The sequence below is a fragment of the Zingiber officinale genome, chromosome 7A (assembly GCF_018446385.1).
Source record: "Zingiber officinale cultivar Zhangliang chromosome 7A, Zo_v1.1, whole genome shotgun sequence".
Taxonomy (NCBI): Eukaryota; Viridiplantae; Streptophyta; class Magnoliopsida; order Zingiberales; family Zingiberaceae; genus Zingiber; species Zingiber officinale.
The window spans coordinates 140,829,014-140,851,452 of record NC_055998.1 but is presented as its reverse complement, the minus strand read 5'-3'; the positions used below and the strand labels follow the sequence as shown (position 1 = coordinate 140,851,452).

At 38.5% G+C, this 22,439-nt stretch overlaps 2 protein-coding genes across 3 annotated transcripts; one reads left to right on the top strand and one right to left on the bottom strand.

Annotated features, from left to right (window-relative positions):
- The first annotated feature begins 7,263 nt into the window (after nucleotides 1-7,263).
- On the top strand, nucleotides 7,264-12,231 carry LOC122002942. Of its 2 annotated transcripts, none has more exons than XM_042558343.1 (10): nucleotides 7,264-7,393; nucleotides 7,870-7,952; nucleotides 8,046-8,252; nucleotides 9,116-9,197; nucleotides 9,340-9,415; nucleotides 9,881-9,964; nucleotides 10,340-10,473; nucleotides 10,667-10,907; nucleotides 11,116-11,179; nucleotides 11,484-12,231. In XM_042558343.1, exons 2-10 carry the CDS (start codon nucleotides 7,904-7,906, stop codon nucleotides 12,080-12,082), a joined length of 1,536 nt encoding a protein of 511 aa, XP_042414277.1. In that variant the 5' UTR covers nucleotides 7,264-7,393; nucleotides 7,870-7,903; the 3' UTR covers nucleotides 12,083-12,231. The 2 variants fall into 2 exon arrangements, with proteins under 2 accessions (XP_042414277.1, XP_042414276.1); XM_042558342.1 differs by having other exon boundaries at nucleotides 7,870-7,958.
- A 1,145-nt stretch (nucleotides 12,232-13,376) lies between these two features.
- On the bottom strand, nucleotides 13,377-20,128 carry LOC122002941. The gene is made up of 6 exons (XM_042558341.1): nucleotides 19,624-20,128; nucleotides 15,982-16,159; nucleotides 15,809-15,885; nucleotides 14,165-14,382; nucleotides 13,864-13,990; nucleotides 13,377-13,762 (listed from the first exon to the last, which is right to left on the bottom strand). The coding sequence occupies exons 2-6, from the start codon at nucleotides 16,145-16,147 to the stop codon at nucleotides 13,628-13,630; spliced, it is 723 nt and encodes a 240-aa protein (XP_042414275.1). The 5' UTR covers nucleotides 16,148-16,159; nucleotides 19,624-20,128; the 3' UTR covers nucleotides 13,377-13,627.
- Between the last annotated feature and the right edge of the window lie 2,311 nt (nucleotides 20,129-22,439).

Below are 22,439 nucleotides of genomic sequence, written 5' to 3'. Positions count from 1 at the left end.
AAAAAAAAAAACTTTAAAAATTCTTTTAAAAAATTCTTTTAAAACCTTTTAAAAATTATTGTTATTTTAAAAATTATTTTAACTTAAAAATTATTTCAAAAATTATTTTAAAAAAAAAAACTTTTAAAAATCATTTAAAAAATATTTTAAAAATCATTTTAAAACTAACTAAAAATTTTGTATCATTTTGAATGAAATTTTGTTAACTTAAAAATAGTAATAATAAATTATTTCTATAGATTATTTTCACTTTAAAAATTATTATTTTGACTTTAAACTCATTTTTAATCTTAAACATCATTTTAACCTTAAAATTAATTTTTAATTTGACTTAACTAAAAATTAAATCTTAAATTAAAACTTAATATTGAAATTAAAATTAAAATTAAAATTTTTAACTTAGAACTTGAAATTAAACTTAAACTTAAATTAACCACTAATATTAATTTAAATCTAAAATCAAAACTGAATCAAACATATGTTAATTGACATAAAACATATTATAAAAATCATTTTAAATTCCTTTTAAATGCTGTTTTAGTTATTCCTTTAAATTTTTTTTTAATAATCATAATTATAACTAACACTTTCGTTGACCAGCTCAATCAAGTAATATGAAATTTAAATTATTTCACTAAGTATTAAATTATTAAATCAAGTGAAAACTAATCAAGAAATTATTGATAATACTTAACTGTTATTGAATTAATAAAATCTTATCTTATTTAACCTTAAACTAAAGTTAAGCACCTGAATCTAAAATTAATTAATAATTGATTAATCAAATTCAAATAAACAGTTATACCAAGGATACAGAGATAATAATATATGTATTACTAAATTAGACAAATGTGTTAGGGCTTTGAAATTTAACACAACCAAACCTTAGTATTAAAGGGGAGATATTAAATTAAGGGGAGTAACCAATTCAGGGGGAGGTTCAATTTCTTTTAAATCCCCTAGAAAAATTAATAAATAAGGAGGATTAATAAATTAAAGGAATATCAAATTAAAGGAATATCAAATTCAGGGGGAGGTTTATTTTTTAATTATCTCCTTAAGCGTTATTTTTTAATCTTCTCTTTAAAATCTCTCTAGAAAATTCTACCTCATTTAAAAAAAAAAATTACTTTGAATATTTTTAGCAAATATTTTCAAACTTTTAAGTATCAAGTTCAGGGGGAGAAATTAATTAAAATTTTGTGTGTTTGAAAAATACTTTTTTACATCTATTTTAAAACTAACTTATTTTTAAAACACCAGTTTTCAAAAAGTTAAATTTAACTAAGTTTAATCCCACCTAATTTTCAAACCTGATTTGAAAAATTAACTATTTCCAAAATTAGCCTTAAAAATTAATTTTGGCAAAAATTTTATTTCTTGAAAAGTTTAATTTTTGCTTTGTTTGAAAAAATCGAAGTTGAAAAATTTACCTTTTTGAAAATTAAATGTTACTTAAACATAAAAAGTAAATTTGAAAAACCTGTCTTGAAAATTTCTACACGCTTGAAAAGTTAAACTTGATTAACTTTAACTTTTCAAAACTCAACTTGTCTACCCCAAGTCAACTTGACTATTTTTTTACTTGGTGTTAAAAATTGCACTTTTATCTTTCAAATTTTGAACCAAACTTAGTTATCTTTCAAAATTTGATTACCAGTTATAGTAAGTCTTCACTATGATTATTTACCTTTGTTCATTTTTTGATGAATGCCAAAGGGGGAGGAGGGTTAGGTGGTTAAGTTAGCTAAACCAATTTGAAAATACAAACTAACAAACTTTAAAACCACATAAATGCATGTTGTTTCTTGCATATGTTTTCACTAACTTAACCAGGTTGTCATTCTATCAAAAAGGGGGAGATTGTTGGTGCGGGTAGCACTAACGGTCTAACCCAGGTTTTGATGAATGACAAATAGGTTAAGTTAGTTGTGTTGTTGTCTGACACTTTGATCAAGTGTGCAGGAAAAGTCCAGCTAGGTCGACGGGCTGACCGGATAGCTGGCGAGATAGAAAAATTGTACATGGAGTATCGTAGCCAGGTCCAGAGTTAGCAGGGAGGGCGGGCGTTACAGGGAGTGACTGTGAGGACGCGTTCCGGGAATGGAACATTAGGCGTCGATCCGGCTTAGATCCATTTCGGATATCTAAGTCGAGATCGTGACTAGATTCCGGTCTCGGAAAGACGGAATCTAAGTCATACTCTTTTTATCCATCTATTGAACTTTAATCGTTCTAACAATCTGTTTTACAGGATACATATTTGCCTCGGACTAACCTCGTTTTGCAGGAAAAGGAGCTTCTGAAACAAGGTGGTCCGGGCGCCGGGAAGGGGGCGCCCGGAAGGGATCCGGGCGCCCGGAAGGCAAATTCATCCAGCCGAGTCGTCGCCACGTGGAGCATCATGGTTCGTGCAGCTACGTCACGTTCCAGGCGCCCGGAAGGGATCCAGGCGCCCGGGACAGCATATAAAAGAAGCCCCAGGTAGGAGCTTCAAAGAAATCAAGTCTGCACTGAAAACTTACTGCTTGCTCTGCTGCTCTACGCTCCTGCGACGCCACGAGGCTATTCCGACAAAGCGCTTTCTTAAAGTCTAACTCTTCTTCTCTTGTCGGTATTTTATTTCTGTCAATTCTTGTACTTATTTGTAATCTTCATTCGAATTGATAGTGATTGCCCAACAAAAGTACTCACGGAGTACGGGCCTTCGAGTAAGAGTCGTCACAGGCTCCGAACGAAGTAAAAAAACACCTGTGTCTATTTTAGTTTTCCGCTGCGTTTATACTCATCTTTATCGAATCGATATTCACCCCCCCCTCTATCGAATCCAACGGTCTTACAGAAAGAAATTTCTTGCCAAAACAAAAGTTACGAGAACGGAAAGATGATCAATTTACGCCCAACGCTGGGCAAACAAAAGAAGTTACAGCAAAAATAAGTTTTGCCGAACGACGAGGATACAAAAAAGTTGATAGAAAACACTCCTCACGCGTCAAAATAAAAAAGAGCGTCGGGAATGGCGCCCATCACGGTAGCCAGATCCTCTGGGGGGATGGTCAGCTCGGCAGGAAGGTGATCTTTAGTCTTCAAGTAATCCACCGCCGCCTTGATCGCCTCTTCGAAAGTGAGGGAAATCTTGTCGGTGAATTTCTCTCCGAAGTCGTCCGAGCGGACAAATGCCTTCCTCACTTCGTCAGAGCGGGCTGACTCCCCATCCTGATACTCTTTGAGCGCGGCTCGGGAAGCATCGTTGGCGGCCTGGAGATCCTTCAAGTCTCCTTCAAATTTGAGCAGATCGGGCGAGCGGCTCTCCTTCTCGGTGGCCAGAAGGGCATCCAGATCCTTGACGCGCTGCTCTAGCCCCCGATTTTCTACCTTCATCAGGTCCATATCATCAATGGCCTTGAGCTTCCGAGCGGTCGCGGTCTTCACTTCCTTGTCCCGCTGCTTGACCAAGGCTTCGAGGCGGGCCACCTCACTCGTCAAGCCAGAGGATTTACCCCGTTCGGCTTCCAGCAATCTTTTAACCTTCTCCAGAGCGGCTGTCGACTGTCGGCTGTCTCCCGCGGCCTTGAGCTTCTTCAGCTCGTCCTCCAGTTCGGCTAGGCGATTACTGATGGCAATCTGCTCCACCCAGTTCTGCGAGCAGATACGAGCAAGATAGGAGCTTGATCCAAAATAACCAACAAAGCAAAAGAACATACCCCGGTCGCCTGTTGTAAATTGCTGTCACCGAGCTGACTAGGAGTCATCATGGCAATTCTAAGCCGAGCATCCTCCCAAGCTTTGGCAAGAGGACCAGTAAGCATGATTTGCTGCTCAGGAACAACAGGCCGATCAGCGACCGCCATGTATTCTTCCGACGGGAGGCGCAGGACGGTTTTTATCAATTTCGGGCCGCTCGGATCACCTTTAGAAGCAGCAGCCTTACCGGACGGCTCACCGGTGGAGGAAGAAGGGTGGTCGCCCAACCGCCTAATACGTCGCAGTGTTCTTGGAGGACTAGAGGGCGGCACCCCAGAGGTTGCCCTTGGAGAGCCGAGCGGTGTCGGGGTACTCTCGATAGAGACCGTCCCAGATAACACTGGAGCTTTGTAGCCCCGCTCGGATTGCGGTTCATCGGATGGACTTGGTCGAGAGGTTGCCTCCGGCTGTTTGCGCTTCCGAGTTGCCAGAGGAATGTCGTCGGCCGAACGACCCTCTACCTCGACTTGAGCAGAGGGTTCTATGTCGCCCGTGGCCTTGTCGTGAGAAGCAGGGGCGTCTAAGGCTTCTGGGACAGTTTGGGTCCCCTCACCTTCTTCGCTGGCCGGACCAGCTGAAGCCGAGCCCCGCTCGACAATCTCCCTATCCTTTACCGCCTCAATATTGGCGGCCTTCAGTTTGAGCTTTTCGGTTGCCTTGGCGCGCCACATGACTTCAGCTGCAGAAGCAAAAAATAAATCAGTTAGAACAAAACAAACGGGAAGATAAAGGAACTTACTCATGCTGCAGGGCAGATCAGCCGGGGTAGAAGACAAGCCGAATATATACATAACTCCCGGGAGGAGCAACTTGTCAATATGATAACGCTGGCCGACTAGCCGATCGGCTGCATGAAGGTAGGCCGCATCGCCTCTAAACTTGCCGAGCTCTGGTTGCGCGGGCATCGCCGTCTGCCATTTGACACGGAAGGTCGGCGGCTCGGGGAAACGCACATAGAAAAAGTGCTCCTTCCAATGTTTGTTGGAGCTCGGCATGTTATCAAAAAGAACGAAACCTATCCTAGATTGAAAAACAAAAGTTCCCCACTCGGACTGCTTGGGGTAGTAGAAGTAATGGAAAACTTTGGGGTCTAGGGGAATGCCGTTCAGTTTGAATAGAATTATCACCCCGCTCAGCAGCCTTATGGAATTTGGAACTAGCTGGCCGAGCGGGATGCGGAAGTAGTTGTAGACTTGCAAGAAGAACTTATGGGGTGGAAAGCGTAGCCCGGCCAAAAATTGGTCTCGGAAAAAAAGAACGGTGTCGGGCGGCGGTTCATGAGACCGATCGGCCGGTGTGGCTAATACTATGTGGTGGTCGGAAGGAATGTCGTAGGTCCTAGCGAGACGCAACGCGTCCTCCTCGTCAAAACGGCTCTCCATGGTCGTGTACCATAGACCAGGAGCGCCGCCGGTCGACTGCGAGGTGCTAGTCATGGCCAAAAGACAAGAATGCGGGACCAAGAAGGAAGGTTCGAGCAAGGAATGAAAGGAAACCGACTGAATGAAACGATTAACAGAAAGAAGAAAACGTAGGGAGCGAGGAAAAGGGTCTTACGAGCGAAAGGGATGATCGACTGGGGCCTGGGGGTTGCCGAAGAATGGAGGAGCAAGGTCGTCGGAGAAGAAAAAGAGCAGAGGGGCGCCGGAGAAGGATGAAGAGAAAAATGCAGTGAGAAAAAAGAGTCGTGGGCTTTATATTGCCGCCCGAGAGCAGCCTCCACCGTCCGATCCAGGTTGTGAAGAACGAGGCCATCATCCAGCCGTTCATTTCAAACGACGGCCGTCCCATCAGAAGTGACGCCACCGCCATGCGCTGACAAAAGCAGGATCGCCACGTGTTAGCAGAATATAGGTCGCATTTAATGATCGCCCCTTACCGTGCGCATCCCACGTGATGGGCAGTAGGGGAGAGGATGGGGCATGGATTCCAAAGGAACACAAGGCATGGGCAAAGTACCGCCGAACGGATGGGCATCCCTAAGTCCGCCCGAGCGGATTAATGTATCGGTCGTTACTGACAGATCGGTAGTCCAGTCAGTCGGACTTCGCCTCCTTCGACTAGACTTGAGGGGGAAGCAAGTGATCCGGCGGTTAGAACAGGGGACCCCCATTCTGAGATGTCAATGCCATGCGGGAGTCAAAAAGCCAGGTGGCCGACCGGAGAAGGATGAGCCGACCTCCCAGCCGGCCGACCGGTGAACAGCCGATGGCCAAAGTCGCCCCGACAGAAGTCGGGGTTCCGATGCTCAATATAACAGTAGCAAAGAGCCGAGCGGAAGGCCTAAGAGAAGGTGATATACTGCTAAATAGTCCCTACATAGCACCCTACCAAAAATATCCCCAGCATATGGAGGCAAAGGGCTGGCCGGACGGACGCGATGTGAGTGTCGTCCGGCCGGCGCATACGTTGAGGGCTGACCGGACGGACTCCCCGTCCGGCCGGCCTGCAGGACGCCCCGGCCTGTGGTAGGTAAAGAAGGACAAGAACATCTTATGACAACTGTCAAGTCCTATGGCTAGGCCATACTCCAAGTCTGACAACGGGGTGTTCGGTTGTCCCATCGAAGACATGCGTGGACTGCAGCAGTATGACATCAGGTAAGCTTTCTGATAGACACATACCGAGGTATGAGCTACGAACATGTAGGCGCCTCGGTGGACGTGTAGGAGCTCTTTCACCGCTCTATATAAAGAGCCTCATACTTCGCCGGAGGTACGCCATATATACAACTTTGGAGCCACTTTCCCCACTACTTGCTTGCCTGACTTGAGCGTCGGAGGGTCGCCGCCGGGAACCCCTTCCCGGCCCGACTTCTGTGCAGGTGCGCCGGAGGTTCGTACCACCAGTCGAAGACCCACGTCAGTAAACCGGAGAGTGCCGCGTGCCCAGCGTCCGTTGAGTCAGCGTTCGGACAGGATCAATAAAATTTATAAGTTATTTTAAATTTTGAGAGATTTTTAAGTTGAGTCGATTTAGAATTTTCAGAAGGTCTTCATATTAGGATGGGATTCGAATTAAGATTTCTTTTTATAAAATTCTTATTTCAATATATCCAAATTGACATCTTAAAAAATAAGTTATTGCAAAAATATTACTCTTTTTATGAGTTTGACTGAATACGGAGGCTTTCATAAACCAAAATATGGTCGATCACCAACCAGAGAGATTCGGGAAAGAAATATTGAATATATCTTTGTAATTAATAATTACTAAAAATGGCTTAATCAAATTTTTTTATTAAAAAAACTTTTTGATATTAAAAATTTAATATTCTATTTAGAGTATTTATAAATCAATTTGTATTCATCGGAAATGAATGATTTCAAAATCAATTTTACAATTTTTTATCAAGATACTTTTTTTTTAAAAAAAAATGTATTAAAAAGTTTGTGGAATTACTCGATAAAAATAATCTCAAATTCATTATAAAAATTTTAATAATTTAAAAATCATTTATTTGATGGAAGTTAAGGGACTAAATTGACTAAACCTAAATTTCAAAGGAAGAACATTTAAAACAATAAATTTATTTATGATTAGATGCTTCAGATTTAGGAATAGATACGCGTTTACACGTCGGCGTGGCGGCGGCGGCGGCGGCGGAGGCGGACAGGAAGGCGACCGCCGTTCTCATCTTCGAACTCAGGTTCTCTCTCGCTCGCTCGCTCTACGCTCCGTTTACCCTCTTCTCTTCCTCTCACTCTCGTTGGACCCATCAGTCGAATCCTCTGCCGCTGACTCCTTCGGCGGAACTCAGATTTCACCTCTTTTTGCCTGGCGGTGTTCCGCCCCTTCGTCGCCCGACTCCCCCCCTTCTTTATTCTCGAGGGTCTCGTTTACAGTTTACTGTGCTCTATTGACTGCTCGAAGTCTTCATCTCATGCTGATTTCCGACTCACCACGAAACCCTAAAATTTCTATTTCTGAGATTTTCAGTTATTAAAAATGAAATCTTTCGACTACATTCCCTTTTCGAACAATCCATCCTCTAAAAAGTAATATGTGTTCATAACGTGCAAGCTAATAAAAGTATAGAATAACTTGTTCATCTTCAAATCATGATGCATATTTTTCCCCCCTTATTGATGTGTTCTTTGATACCCAATTATGTTTCTCATACAGGACCTTTTGTTTGGTAAAAACTTGGTGCTAGAATATGGACCCTGATGACTTCATTGGCTTTGAATCGTCATCTGCAAACAACAGTAATGGTGATCTCGGAGGATTAGAATCCAAGAATTTTGAAATAGATTCACATTCTAGATTATCTTACATGAAGAAAGATCATTTTTATTCAGAGAATGGTGACAATTCTGTGGGAGATGATGCTCGCGTGCTGGATATGGAGCTAGAAGATGGCATATATGCACAGACCCCAGTTCTCTATGAGAGAGCTGTGTTATTTGGTTCTTCAGCATTAGAACAGGCAGAGCAAGATACAGTCGCAGTCAGAGATGCTATGCTAACTTGTGGCGCTTCCAACAACCTTTTGATTGGTGAAAGTCGTATCCTCTCAGTGGTTATGCTTTGTCTTCCTCAAATACAAGTACTACATTAAGCATTTATTGACATTTGTTTGAACCCTTAATTGATGAAGGGGAGCCTTGGCGCAATGGTAAAGTTGCTGCCATGTAACCTTATGATCATGGGTTCGACTCATTGAAACAGCTTCTTGCGGTGCAGGATGAGGCTGCATATAATAGACCCAATAGACTGCATTGATGGGAGTTTCGTGCACCAGCTTGCTTTTGTTTGAACTCTTGATTGATTTCACATCATTGCCAAGAAAAAAATTAGTTTTTCCTTTCTTAAGGCAAGGTGAATGATATTTCTAGCGTAGAAGAAAAAGCAAATGCCCGCTTTGAGGCTTTGCTAACAAAGAACTCCATTTGAAAATGCCCCATTTCAGGCCCCCTCCCAGTCCATTGCATCCAATATCCTTCTCAATCCATCAAACAACTTGGTCAACTAAAAATTGTCAAGTTTACATTCTTGACAGCTTCTCCTCATAGTATACAATCATAATTTGTTATGTTTGAGTGTATTGGTATCATCTAGGTCAATTTTTACAAAATAAAAAAAAAAAGTTTCTGGCAAATTTTCAGTCCTTTAAGTTGTTTTGTCAATGGACTGAAAATTTGTGAATTTCACACCCTTGAAGCTTCTCGTGTGATTATAATTTAATATGTCTAAGTATATAGGTATCATCTAGATCAATTTTGGCACAATTTTGATACAATATATTAATTTGGCATGTATTAGTAGGGGCCTGATCTGGGTATTTTTCTCAAAAAGCAACATCGCTATCTCTAAGTTGCCTTGCTAATTCTTGTCAGATGTGTTTGTCTTCCCTAATTTAGAGTGGTAGCTATAACAGGAGTAAAAAGAGCTCGATCGAGTGATGTTGAGAAACAACCATCTGTGCAAGTAGTATTCAGCTCATTAACAAGGTTGGCATAGAAAAAAACGACAGAACCCTAATGCAATACATGACCAGACATGCAAAGCATGCTTCTGAAAAGCATAGTATCGGTTGTTTTTTCAATTTTTGTCAATAAATTCCTCATGCACTGTATCTTCTACTGTATGCAGAGATAGCAAAAGGAAGCTGGTGGAACTTATGCAGCAGTGGTCTCAATGGCAGGCACACAACCAGTTTTCATCGAGTGTAAGTCTTTCTATTTTGGTACTTCTACGCCTAAGTTGATATCCATTAGTATAAAGCATCTTTCTGGAAAGACAATCTGGATACGAACGGAGGCGGACCTTGTTCGTAAGATGAACTGTGAAAATTGTATGGCTTGTTAAATTACAAAAAATGGTCAACTGTTGGATCCACAAGATAAACACCTTAGTGAATATTCTTTTTGAGCAATCTCCATTAACATATTTCTTTTTTTATCCGCTTCAACTTGTTTCTTGTGCATCTGTATCATTTTCTTTATTCCTAGAGGATAAAAAATATATGTTTATCGATAAGGTGGTTGTTAGGTTTCTGGGAAGAAAAAAAATAACAATGTTTCTGATGAACAATGCAGTTTTTCTATGCTAGAGGGAGTAGAGAATAGTTTCGATTAAGCACTGAATTTGCGGTTCTTATACATTTAAAGTTTTCTTGCGCGTTTCTTGGCAGAGACCTGGAGATGAGTCCTTAGAAGATGGTGAAGAGACATATTTTCCAGCATTACATGTTGGCACTGAGAAGCCGAACACAGTGGTAAATAAGAATTAAGCTCTTCATAGTTGGTACTTATTATTAGCACAACCTAATGTGAACCATATGTAGTTGCATTAACTTGAGACTTTGTTCTCTTCCTATGTTTGAAACTCCAAGATCAGATCTATAACCTTAAGGGATCATGACATTCCTTTTAGTATCAAGTTTCTGTATTTAAATGATGTATCCTATCCATCGATTGAATTCATTTCTTTTCGTAGAAAAAAAATATAGCATATAGTACTAGGTTGATCATTTTGAATATACATTTCGATGTGCAAGATTGCCTTAAATACTGTCTTTGAGCTTCTGTATATGCTCATACTCTTGATTTGTAAGTTTTTGAATTTTGTTTCTTTTTTTCTTGCACGAAAGACATTTTGGATGGATAGCCAAGCAAGGCGAGAGGTTGATAAAGACAAAGCATCATTGGAAGCTGATGTTCCTTTCTATGATCGAGGGTGCACTTTAGGCTCGAATTCAGTTGATGGTTCAGGTGACCGCGAAGGGTGAGCGAGCTCTCTCTTTGAAATAAAATTTGTTATGAAATTATTGAAGCTGTACTACTTTGTTTATGAAGTTTCGCGCTTGAATGTCTATATGCATAAAAAGGGAAAGTATGTGTGATGAGCTCCTCTTCCTTTTTCAGTTATACCGCCTTGAACTGTAAGAAATGTAACTTTTTCCATGTTACTCATGCAGGATTGCGATTTTGGAAGCCTCCCGGTGTTTCAATTGTGGCTCATACAGTCACTCGCTCAAGGAGTGCTCAAAGCCACGTGATAATGAGGCAATCAACAATGCACGCAAGATGCACAATAGCTCAAGGCGAAATCCAACTGACCGTGCACGAGTTCGATATTATCAGAAAACTCCTGGCAAATTTGATGACTTGTGCGCCGGAGTTCTAGGGTCTGCAACGCGAGAATGCTTGGGAATTGGGGTAATAAACAATTCTACTTACTTCAGAGCTTTAGTGATGTTCTTCATATAGAAGATTCAATAAAGCACAAGATATGCTTGATTTCTGTTGCTGTTTTCATTTACCGACTATTCATCTGGATTACTCGTAACTGTTGGATTTTGTAGGACTTTGAAACTTAGCATCTTTTAATGCATTCAACCTTATAATATGCGTCGATCTTACACAGGAAAACGATCCGCCGCCTTGGTTACATCGGATGCGGGAAATAGGATACCCTCCTGGATATTTAGGTAACAAGTTATACTTTGAATTACAAGTAATTTACATCTAGCCAAGATAATTTTGTGATCGATGATGTTCGATGACATACAGCATTTGAATTATAAAGATATTTGTAAACTGATGAGCTTAACTAAGGCTTCTTATTATATATGATCTTATTAGAAATCGAATTTAGCTTCACTAGTGCCAATCTTTTGTTTACTAAATGCAAGCCTCCTTGAACGAACGGAAACAAGTTTTATTTGCAAGTTTGTTTTTTCATTTGAGAGTTTCCTTCGACTCGGCTTATTGTGAATTGGCATGTCTTGTTAGATGAAGATGCAGATGTCGACCAGCCTTCTGGAATCACCATCTTTGCCAATGAGACAAATCAGGAGTTCGAGGATGGAGAACTCCCGGAACGGAGTGACCCCGAGCCTCCACGGAAAAAGATGAGTGTGGCCTTTCCTGGAATAAATGCACCTGTACCAGACAACGCGGATTCTAGGAGATGGGGCATTCCATTCACTGGATCAGGTTCTAACTCATCGAGAAGTCATGTCCATCAATCCAACCATTCCTTGGACCACCATAGAGGGAATCACATTCAAGACAATGGCACGCCTGAAAGAGATCGAAGACTCTCTTCCTCCTATCCAGGTTATTCGCCACGGTACCACCCCTACAATCACAACTTGAGTTTGAGGAGCCCAAACTTCGGGAGGTCACTATTCGAGCAAGGATGGGGACATCCCTGTCCCAGCCCCCGCAGCCCATACCCTTGTACCCCAGCCCTGCTATCCCCTAGGGATCACTATCACTATCAGAGTTATGATCATCGGAGCAGCGAAGGGTCATTTAGATGGGAACCCGATTCTTCCTCGTTCAACAGGTATGACTATCGTTCTCACAACCACCATAATTGTAAGTGAATGACGCAGACGCCATTGTTGTATCCTTATCGATTGTTTGGACAGCAGACCATGAACTAATATTTTGATGCAGATTGGATAAAATCATCAGACTAATGTTAACATTTATGCCCTAATGAAGAAATTTATTAGTGTTGTTAAAGTTTCAACATATTTTCTGTTTTAAAGGATGTTCAAGTTTCACCCAAAATGTTTCTAATCAGTGAACCTTGGTGTATGCCTAGTGCTTCCCTTCGCTTAGCATTTGAACATCTATGTCGGTCGCATCTTCTATCTTGTCATGTGCTAAGTTAGCCCGATCATGTATAGAACAACTCTCTAGATTATCATTCTATATAAATGTTGTAGGAATGTGGCAGACCGACTAGTAGAATATTCAACATCAGCCTTCCTAGCAGAATACAATTGTCATGGTCTTGGATTCAAGATCAACCTTCCGCAAAAGGGTTTGAGAGGAGGAACCTCAAGGCTTCCATAAATTCTTTCTAAACAAAGATCCTACCGAAACTTTGAATCGAAAGTTAAATATCGATGCGAAGAGAGATTAATACGATTTTGCAAAAATAGCAACTTCTTCAGCTGGATTACCAGTCATTAAGCATCAAGCATCTGATCTATGCACCCGTCTCTTCTTTAACCTTTTGCTCCTCGGAGTCACTGAAATTTGGTGTCGTAGATGCTTATATAAGATTGGTTGAAACGAGCTTAAATGGTTATGGGGCCGATCGTGCGGAGTCGTTGGGTGGTAGATTTTACTTTTTACTACCATGGATCAGTATTCTATAATTTTTGTTTATATATATAAATATATATTCCTTTTGAAATTACACGGTATTTTATAGTCCAAGGTTTAGAGTGTTCGGGCTCACCTGTTGTATCTGCAATCCTTTAGGAATCGACTCTTGTATGCAAACATAATATTATGAAGAATGACAAGCTTGCCTATACTTCATTGTGGTTATTTCATCTGATGTTGTAAGAATTTTGCTTACATACATACAGATGAAATTTGCGTCAGCAGTTCTTCATCTCTTCAGGTTCTAAGTTGAAGGATGACTATAAGAATGTGCGCTAAAAAAGATTACTCAAGATAGATGAGGGTCTGAAGCTTCCTGCCAGTCATAGGCAATCTGTTGATTTAGTAGGTTGAAGAACATCTGTGTTTTAAGAACTCGAGCTGAAAAATAACTTTGGCATTTGAAAGTATAACAACACAGATCTAGTAGGTTGTATACAGATTGTGATTTGTGAAACAAGATCATTCTTTTAACAGATATGAAGATCACCCCACGCAAGTTCAATAAACTTAATTAGACAAAGATGATACAAACCAAACAATTCGCTAGTACAAAAGTTTCAATAATTAGTCGCAAGGCATAAAGATAATATTGCAGGACAAATGATCAAAGTAAATTCCTGGTAACTTTCAACCCTATAGAAACAATATCATCATGCCATATGAGCATCATTAAGCTCCGTTGGTCGAAACCTTTTCAGCTATCTATAAACTTCTAATGAGATACTGCTAAATGCCCCCAACCAATGTCATGTGGATGGATTTTCCGGCATAGGAATATGGACACCAGGCCTGGATTCCCATCCTCTCTTCTTTCTGTAGGCTTCAATTGTTTCCAATCTTACTCTTTCATGAAAAGCATCAAGAGGTCCTTTTGTGGATCTCTGCAAAAAAAAAAGGAAAACAGAACAACAGCATGTTGCATCAGCTCTTTCGGGTCTAAGTCAAATGCAAGCATAAGTTGACATTGAGCTCAAAATTCTACCTTGGGAACAGATAGTTTAGGCGGAGCTTGAACAACTTCACCAAACACTATCTCTTCGCGACCAGGAAAGTCCCGAACATCATCAATTTTAGGTCTTTTGTTTTTCTTCTTCTTTGCCTCTAAATAACTTGGAATCAAAGAAAAAGGCACATTTGAACATTGAAAAGTTTTTTAAAAATGAAGTCTTTGGAAATATATAGCTCCCAAGAAACCAATATGTACAGGGAATTTTAAAATGATCCCATTTTCTTCTAAGAAAATGGATTCATCCAGATTTAATAAAACTTAAGCAGTAACTTACTCTTTGCGCTTTTTCTTCCTTGAGACACCAGCAACTTGATCCATGTCTACAAAGCGTAGGTCCTTAGGCACCTTTCTTTTTCGTTTCTCCTTTTCCTCACCATTTAAAAATTGAGTTTTAATTGCATCATTACTATTTAAATGGTCTTCCTTTATTGCCGGGATGCCCTCTTTGTTTACAGAACTTGTTGTAGATGAAGACTCATTTTTGTACAATTTCTGTAATTACAGTATCAATTAAATTCAATAAGCAATCAACCCAACTAAAGTACAAAAGTTATTGCCGGAACTGCATGAACACTGAATGAAAGAATTCTCTAGGTTATAAAGATGAATTAGAAATTGACTAGGATTTGAAAAGAGCGATTTAATTTGCAGAAATATCTCATACAGAAATAACAATTTGAACTTGAAGATAATAATTCAATGAGTGCATTGGATTTTGGAGGAACCATATCACTGAATCCATTATTCGTGAAGAGTCAGGCCAAAATTAGCTATGTTGGATACTTGAACATACAGCGACATGTTAAAAGACATAATAAAGAAAGGTGGAAGGGAAACAAAGACACTTGGCTCCTTTTAGTCTCACATTGTGTTTCAAATTGATACGTAAATCTTCTTAAGATTAAATATTTAGACATAACGACCTACTATCTTGGTATGCATTTGGCTCCACTTGAGCTTCAAGATGGTATTGGAGTCAATCTCTCTCCACTAACAATATTGGGTACAAAAAGACACCCTTAATTTATCCGGTAGGTGAACTAGGGGGAAGGTCGTCTACCTCCAAAATTAGTCAAACAAAGCCCAGACACCTAGATTATCATTTTTTTAACAAAAAGACATCCTATAGTAGGTAAAAAGAATGAAGAAGACAAAAACTTCATTCCTCTAGTCTCACATTGCTAAGTGAGACTCCGTATGCATGCTTAACTATCAATAGGATATCGATAGGTCTTCCACCTAAGTTGTATTAGCATTTTTGCTGGATTGGACTGCTCTTGGCATTAAGATGGTATTGTTAGTCTCTCTAACGATGTTGGACTCGATATGTTAAAAGAGGCAAAGACAAAAGATTGGAGTTCTCAACTACCACGTTGCAAATTGAGACTTCTTGAGGATGCTCAAATATCATGCAGTCATACATCTAAAGTTCTTCGGTATTTTTGCTTAAATATCAATGGTCTTTACTAGCTTACTAATAGCAACATACAAACACACATCACTTGCCAAGGCTTCAATAATCAGGCATTATATATATATATAAGGGTTGCAAATGTCTAAGAACACACTTAAAATGGTAAAGCAATATATTTTTATCTTTTGTTTTATATATTTACTTGTAAACTGGTTCCATCAAGTAATATGGTTTGATTTATTATTCCAATCAATCTAGAACAAAAACCCTCTTCAAGTCTTCACTTTTAACAACTATAATACCAAGAACCCTGTCAACCAATATTTGATAGCCCATGCTGTAACAAATCAAACATGCTTATTGCGTACAAAAACCCTATGATACAAAGCTAGGGGAATAAAAATATATGGTGATGATAAAATCTTACATCAAATGCATAGGAATGTTAAAATTCAAGAAAAAAACAAATACAAAGATTTAACGCAAATTGATTACTAATCTTACCTTGTTCTTCTCAGAGACACAGTCACTTACTGGCTTTCTCTTCTGGCCTCCGCTGCCTTTGGACGTTGATGTGTGCCCTAAAAAAATAAAAGTGCTCAAAACATCAACAGGAAAGGGAAAATATGGAAGAACTAGTGAACGGCATGTGAGGTATTTGTGAAAAAAGCTGCTACCTTGCTTGACGGCAAAGAAGTTCTCGTTCCTGAGCTCCATGATTTTGCGGAGCTTGAAGGGAAAAACATCTAACTCTTTCAAGCTGGGAGGAGGAGGAAGCCGCGTTTCACCACCATGAGCGGCTCTGTAATTCTTCTCCCTCCGTCGCTGCCCCTTTCCGCCCATTAATGTTGCCGCCTGTTGCGCCACAATAAAAAACTAAGGCTCAGGCTGGATCTGGTGGCTCATGTCGTACGAGGAATTTCCAAAATAGCCTTTTCCTACAGTTAGCTAATTTATAAAAAGGCCCTTTAAAATTTTATTAAATGTTACAATTAAGGAGGGGAATAAAACCAAATCAACCCAAATATATAAAAATATTAATATTTAAATTTAAATTTAAAAAATATATGATATTTGAAAATATAAATGATTTTGACTGAACTTGAAATTCGAACTTGAGTTGAGTTCCAACTTTAATTTGAACATATCAAACTATTAGCTTGGAATGATTTAAATTCAAGTTCAGTTTGAATTATTCGAATCATAATTTGAGTAAATTTAAATTAAATTTGGTTTATGAATGACTCATAAATTCAACAATAACAATCAAGATTTATCCCATTAGATATAGTCAGTTATATGAATTTTTCTACGTCACTAAGCTCTATCCTCTGTTATATCATTATTTTAAATTTAAATAAATTTTATCTTATTTTATTATTGCTAACAAAATCTTTTTGTCTTCCTCTTTCTCGTTAATGTGTGTATTTATCATAGTTTCACATCGTCTAACTATAATATTTATTGGTTGTCTAAGTATGTACCATCTTAATCTTGTGTCTCGGAGTTTCCCTTCAATAGATAAAACTCCGACTTTCTCTCTAATGCTCTCATTTCTGATTCTGTCCATCCTTGTATGTCTATACATCCACCTTAACATTTTTATCTCTATAACTCTCATCTTCTGCTCATGTCATAACCCAATATTTAGCGTCATATAACATAACAGGTTTAACCATCGTTTTGTAGAACTTCTGTCACAAGGATATAATTGTCTGTAAGATCGAACAATACCCCTTTATGACAATATAGAAAACAATCAATATTAAACCAATTAAAGTGAACACAAACACCAACGTAATATAAAAACTCGATAATTTTTTAAATACCAATGTGTGTGTATGCATGTTCATATGATCATACTAAACTAAACACGATAACAGTTATACTATTATAATAAAAATTCAAAGATTCGACAAGTGAATTAAACCATAAACAAAGGCAGCAGAAAATAAATCAAACAACTCAAAAGAGAATCTAAACGAGTGGGACTGGATCTCTGAGCCACACAACATATTTTCTATCTACTAACCGGAAAGTAAGAGAAGAATAAGGGGTAGTGAATACAAATAACTTGGTAGATCGAAAGATAGTGCATTAACTACTTAGTGTAAGAAGATCAAAGGAAGCAGACTCAACTAAAATACTTACTAAAAAGTAAGAGCGTAAATATAATCAACTGTTAACAAAAGCATAAACAACAACATAACCTTCCACTAATCTACTCTATTAGGTATAGCCAATAAATCGGGAGTACATACAGTACATCCAAAACCTGCATATAATAAGTACATAACCAGCATATAACAAGTCCTAACTACACACAACAACATGCTACTATACATGGGTCTTGTGGGCAGTCAAAGTATATAAATAGTTACTATCTGCGGGAGAAATGCTCTACCACGGATGGTCTCGTGAATAGATAAGGTATATACGTAGCTATCTAGGTACGGACTCCACGCGAACTTGCTACCACGGATGTCTCATAGACAGTCAGGGTATATACGCAACTATCTAGCTATGGACTGCGAACTATGTTGGGTTGCAATGGTTGTAAACAAAGTCTCACATTGAAAAACACATAGATCATAGACTTATAAGGGAAATGTATCTCCATTGGTATGAGTCCTTTAGGGTAGAGCCCAAAAAACAAAACCATGAAAGCTTAGACCCAAAGTGAATAATATTATATCATTGTGGAGATATCTTAATTCTTTTGGTCATAATAATTGGTATTAGAGCCCGGACTGTCAGAAGGACTAATTGTCGACTGTACACAAGAGTCATGTCCAATCGAGTCATGTGGGTGGAATATTGACCTCTAATGAAGGAAGTGGGACTCCCATGTATAGACCATGACGACCAGACACCAGGTAGAGAAGTCCTAGTTGCGGCTAGGCAAGAAAGAGCTAGTGAGTCGGTTGGACTGAGTGGCAAGGAAGTCCTAGTAGATCGGTTAAACCGAGGGGCAGAGTCCTAGTGGATCACTGATTAGATAACATCAAGCGGATAGGCTTGAGGGGGCGGTCCTTCGTTTAAAGGGGATTGCTGAGTTGCAATGGTTGTAAAGAAAGTCCCACATTGAAAAACACATGGAAAAGATAATGAACTTATAAGGGAGAAAAGATATCTTATTGGTATGAGATCCTTTGTATAGAGCCCAAAAACAAAACTATAAGGGTTTAGGTCAAAGTAGAAAATATCATATCATTGTGGAGAATTAAGATAATTATATAATTAAATAGATAATTCTAATTAAACTCATGAATTACAGCATGTTAACCAATTAATTAATTAAACGAATTAAGATAATTAACCTGATTAATTTAAGGGCATTTTTTAATTAATCCCATGAATCTTAATTAACTATCTAATTAATCCATTAATTAAATTGGTTAAACCAATGCAATTTATCAGATAAATCAATTAATCAACATTAATTCATCACTTAGTTTGATTAGAGATGGCAATGGGCGGGGCGGGGATGGGTTTGTCATCTCCATCTCCATCTCCATCCTCGAATTTTATCCCCGCTCTCATCCTCATTTTTTCGGATTCGAGGAATCTCCAAACTTGAACCATCGGAGATCAAATCCTCATCCCCAGCCCCATCCCCGCTTTCATCCTAAATTAATTTAATATTATTATTATTTTACTATTAATATTAATATTAATACCAGTAATAATAATAATTTTATTATTAATATTTTAAAATTTTGTAATAATAATATTATTATCAATATTATTATTAATAATATTTTTAAAAATAATATTATTATATTAATAATAATAAGGGGGTGTTTGGTTGATGGGTTTAGGAATGAGGGAATTGAATGATAGTAAAAAAATAGTGTTTGGGTTGTGGGTTTGGGAATGACATTTTGGGAATGATTACTAGATTTATGGGAATCAACCAAACTCATATAACTTGATGGGTTTCATTTCCATTTCTATTCTCATTCCATCCTACTATCAAACCCATACCCATAGTCATTCCCATCATTTAACCAAACGCCCCCTAATATTAGTATTATTATTTTCGGGGTGGGTTTGGAGATGGGGACAATATCCCTATACCCGTCCCATCCCCGAAAAAAATCTCCGAACTTGTCCCTATCCCCAAATAAATCGGAATCCCCGTCCCCATTTCGGGTTTTACCCGCGGGGAAAATTGTCATCCCAAAGTTTGATTAATTAAGCAATCTAATCGTTAACTAAGCATAAACCCTAATCTAATTACCTACTGTTAATCAACACTCCCCTAATTATCTAATTAATAGACTAATTAAGAAACGAAAACCTTAATCAAGTCTTACCCACTGTTTGGCTACGGCAGCGAGCGTTGCGCTGATGACGGCGGTGACCGGCACCGGCGGTGGCTGTTGGGGTTCCGGAATAACTCGAATTGACGATGGTATGGCAGCGGCGGCCTCCGGCGACGTTCGCCGGCGAGGAGACCTAAGAATGGAGGCAGCGACTAGCACGGCAGAACGCAGCTGCTCAGACACAGCGACGTCAGGTGGTGGCGACGGGGGAGAAGAGGAAAGAGCCACCGGCGTTGGCTGCTCGCCTGGACGAAGGGGCTTCGCCAGTGGTCGGCCCGAGGTGGCGGCTGCGGTGACAACGCCGCGCGCGCGCGTGCGTGGTGAAGGGGGAGGACAAGAAATGGGGCACCAGCGTTAGCTGTTCGCAAGGACAGCGGAGCAACGCCGACGGCCGGCCGCAGGTGGCGACGCCAACCGATCGCGCGGCGAACGGCACCTCGTGCGCGATTGAGAGACGGCGGAAAGGAAGAAATAAAAACCTAGGTTTTGTTTCAATAACTAATTTAAATCTACTCCTAACCTAAATCAACATTTGAGGCTTTTTCAAAAACTAATCAATTTATCCTCGTAAAAATAAAAAAAAACATTTTAAATTCTAAAAATTCCTTATTAATTTCCATTCTAACTCCTTGAGGAGTCCTAAACGTTAGGGAATAAGCTCTATTAATCATAGGGTATGACAGGTGTTGTTGTAAATGAACTTTATTAGATGTCGATGATCTTCCAAGATATCTCTGAAGTCCATCATGCATGCTTGAAGTAAGTCTTCCACTATATGAATGGTGTGTCTCGTATGTTTGTCTGTCTAAGAGAGAAAATGTTGTACTAACAAAAAGTTTTGTACACTTGGCTCGTTGGAACTTTGCCAAGTGCTCCAAAAAAATTAGTCTAGCGGTCAGTAGAAAATATGCTGACTCGATTAATTGATCAATGATTATCCAAATCTATACACCTCCCAAAGTCCATTGTATTATGTTTCTATTTCCACTTAGGTATAAAAATCTTCTGAACTAAGTCTGTTGTTCTCTGAAACTCTTTGTGAGTTATGGGCTCACCAAGCATGTGTTCGCGGCTTCACTCTAATGTTCTACCTTCACTAGTTGCTACACCATATATCGAGCTACAAAGTTTACAAGGTCCTTTTTCATATCGTTCCACCAGTAGGAGTATTTTAAGTCTTGATACATATTAGTACTTCTCGGATGAACCGCAAGATCGTGATAGATCTATAGGATCGTTGCACTAGAGGAGGGGTGAATAACGCTCGTGATTTTCATATTTGTTTAAAAAAAACTTGGAGAGACAAACGACAGTGGAATAAAGAAAGAAAAAAAAATTGAAATAGAGTGATGGAAGAGAAAGTGTGATAAGAGAACATGAGAAGAGAATGTGTGATGGGAGAGATCGAGGAGAGAGAAAGTATGATGAGAGAGCAAGCATGATAATAAAAAATGTGGAAAGAGAGTGATGGGAAAGAAAGTGTAATGAGAGAGAAAGTGTGATGATAGAGAATGAAGAATGAGAAAGTGTGAGGAGAGAAAGTGTATGATGGAGAGATTCAGGAGAGAGAAAGTATGATGAAAAAAAAAATGTGATGATAAATAAGGAGAGTAAAAGTATAATGAAACAAAACAATAAGAGAGAAAGTGATATGAAGACAAATTAAACAAATATATTAAGGGTATTTTCGTCTCAAACTTAATTTTCATTCTCATTCCCATCAAAACCAAGGGAGGAGGTGAGTTTCATCAATACCCAAGTTTTTATATTTTATTCTAAAATTTTAATTTCATTCCCACCAACCAAATACAAGATTTAGGAATGAATCCATTCCTTCATTCCCAAATTCCTAAACCAAATGACACCTTAATCCTTCCTCATTGATGTTTTGTTCATTCTTTTAATAAAAGCTATATTTTTGTAAGTTTAAATTACTACTAGTAGTTTGTTTATTTCAGAAAATATTAGTTTGTATTCTATATTTTGTATAATATTGATTATAAATATTATATAAATAAATTCTAATATTATATATAATATTAACAAGGAAGAAGAATTTTATATGGAATTAAAGCATCATAATATAAAATTAACATTTCTTTTAAAACTTCTAATTTAAATTTAGAATCAAAAGCAAATGCAATTAAATAAATTTCAGAAATAAAATAAAAATATTTTTTCATTTAACTTTTATAGTTAATATATAGGAAGATAAAGATTTATTATTAATATGTTTATTTAAAATTAATATTATACTAAAAAAATTTTCTAAAACTAAATGAGTATTGAGATAATAAATATCAGAAAGTTATTCGGTTGCATCGTTAAATACTTTTAAAATTTCATAAATACTTAGGGATGACAATGGGGTAGGGTGGGGCCGGGTTTGTCATCCCCATCCCTGTCCTCGTCCCCGAATTCCATCTCCGCCCCCATTCCCACTTTTTCGGGTTCAAGAAATCCCCGAACCCGAACCAACGGGGAATCAAATCCCCATCCCTGCCCCATCTCCGCTCCCATCCCCAAAATTAATTTTATATTATTAATATTTTACTATTACTATTAATAATTTAAATTTTTTTAATATTAATATTATTATCAATATTATTTAATGACACTATTATTAATATTTTTTAAAATAATATTATTATATTAATAATATTATTATTTTTATTTTTATTATTTTCGGGGCGGGTTCGGGGATAGGGATAATATCCTCATACCCGCCTCGAACCCGCCCCATTCCTGAAAAAAAAAATCCTCGAACTCGCTCCCCTAATAAATCGAGGATCCCTGTTCCTGTTTCG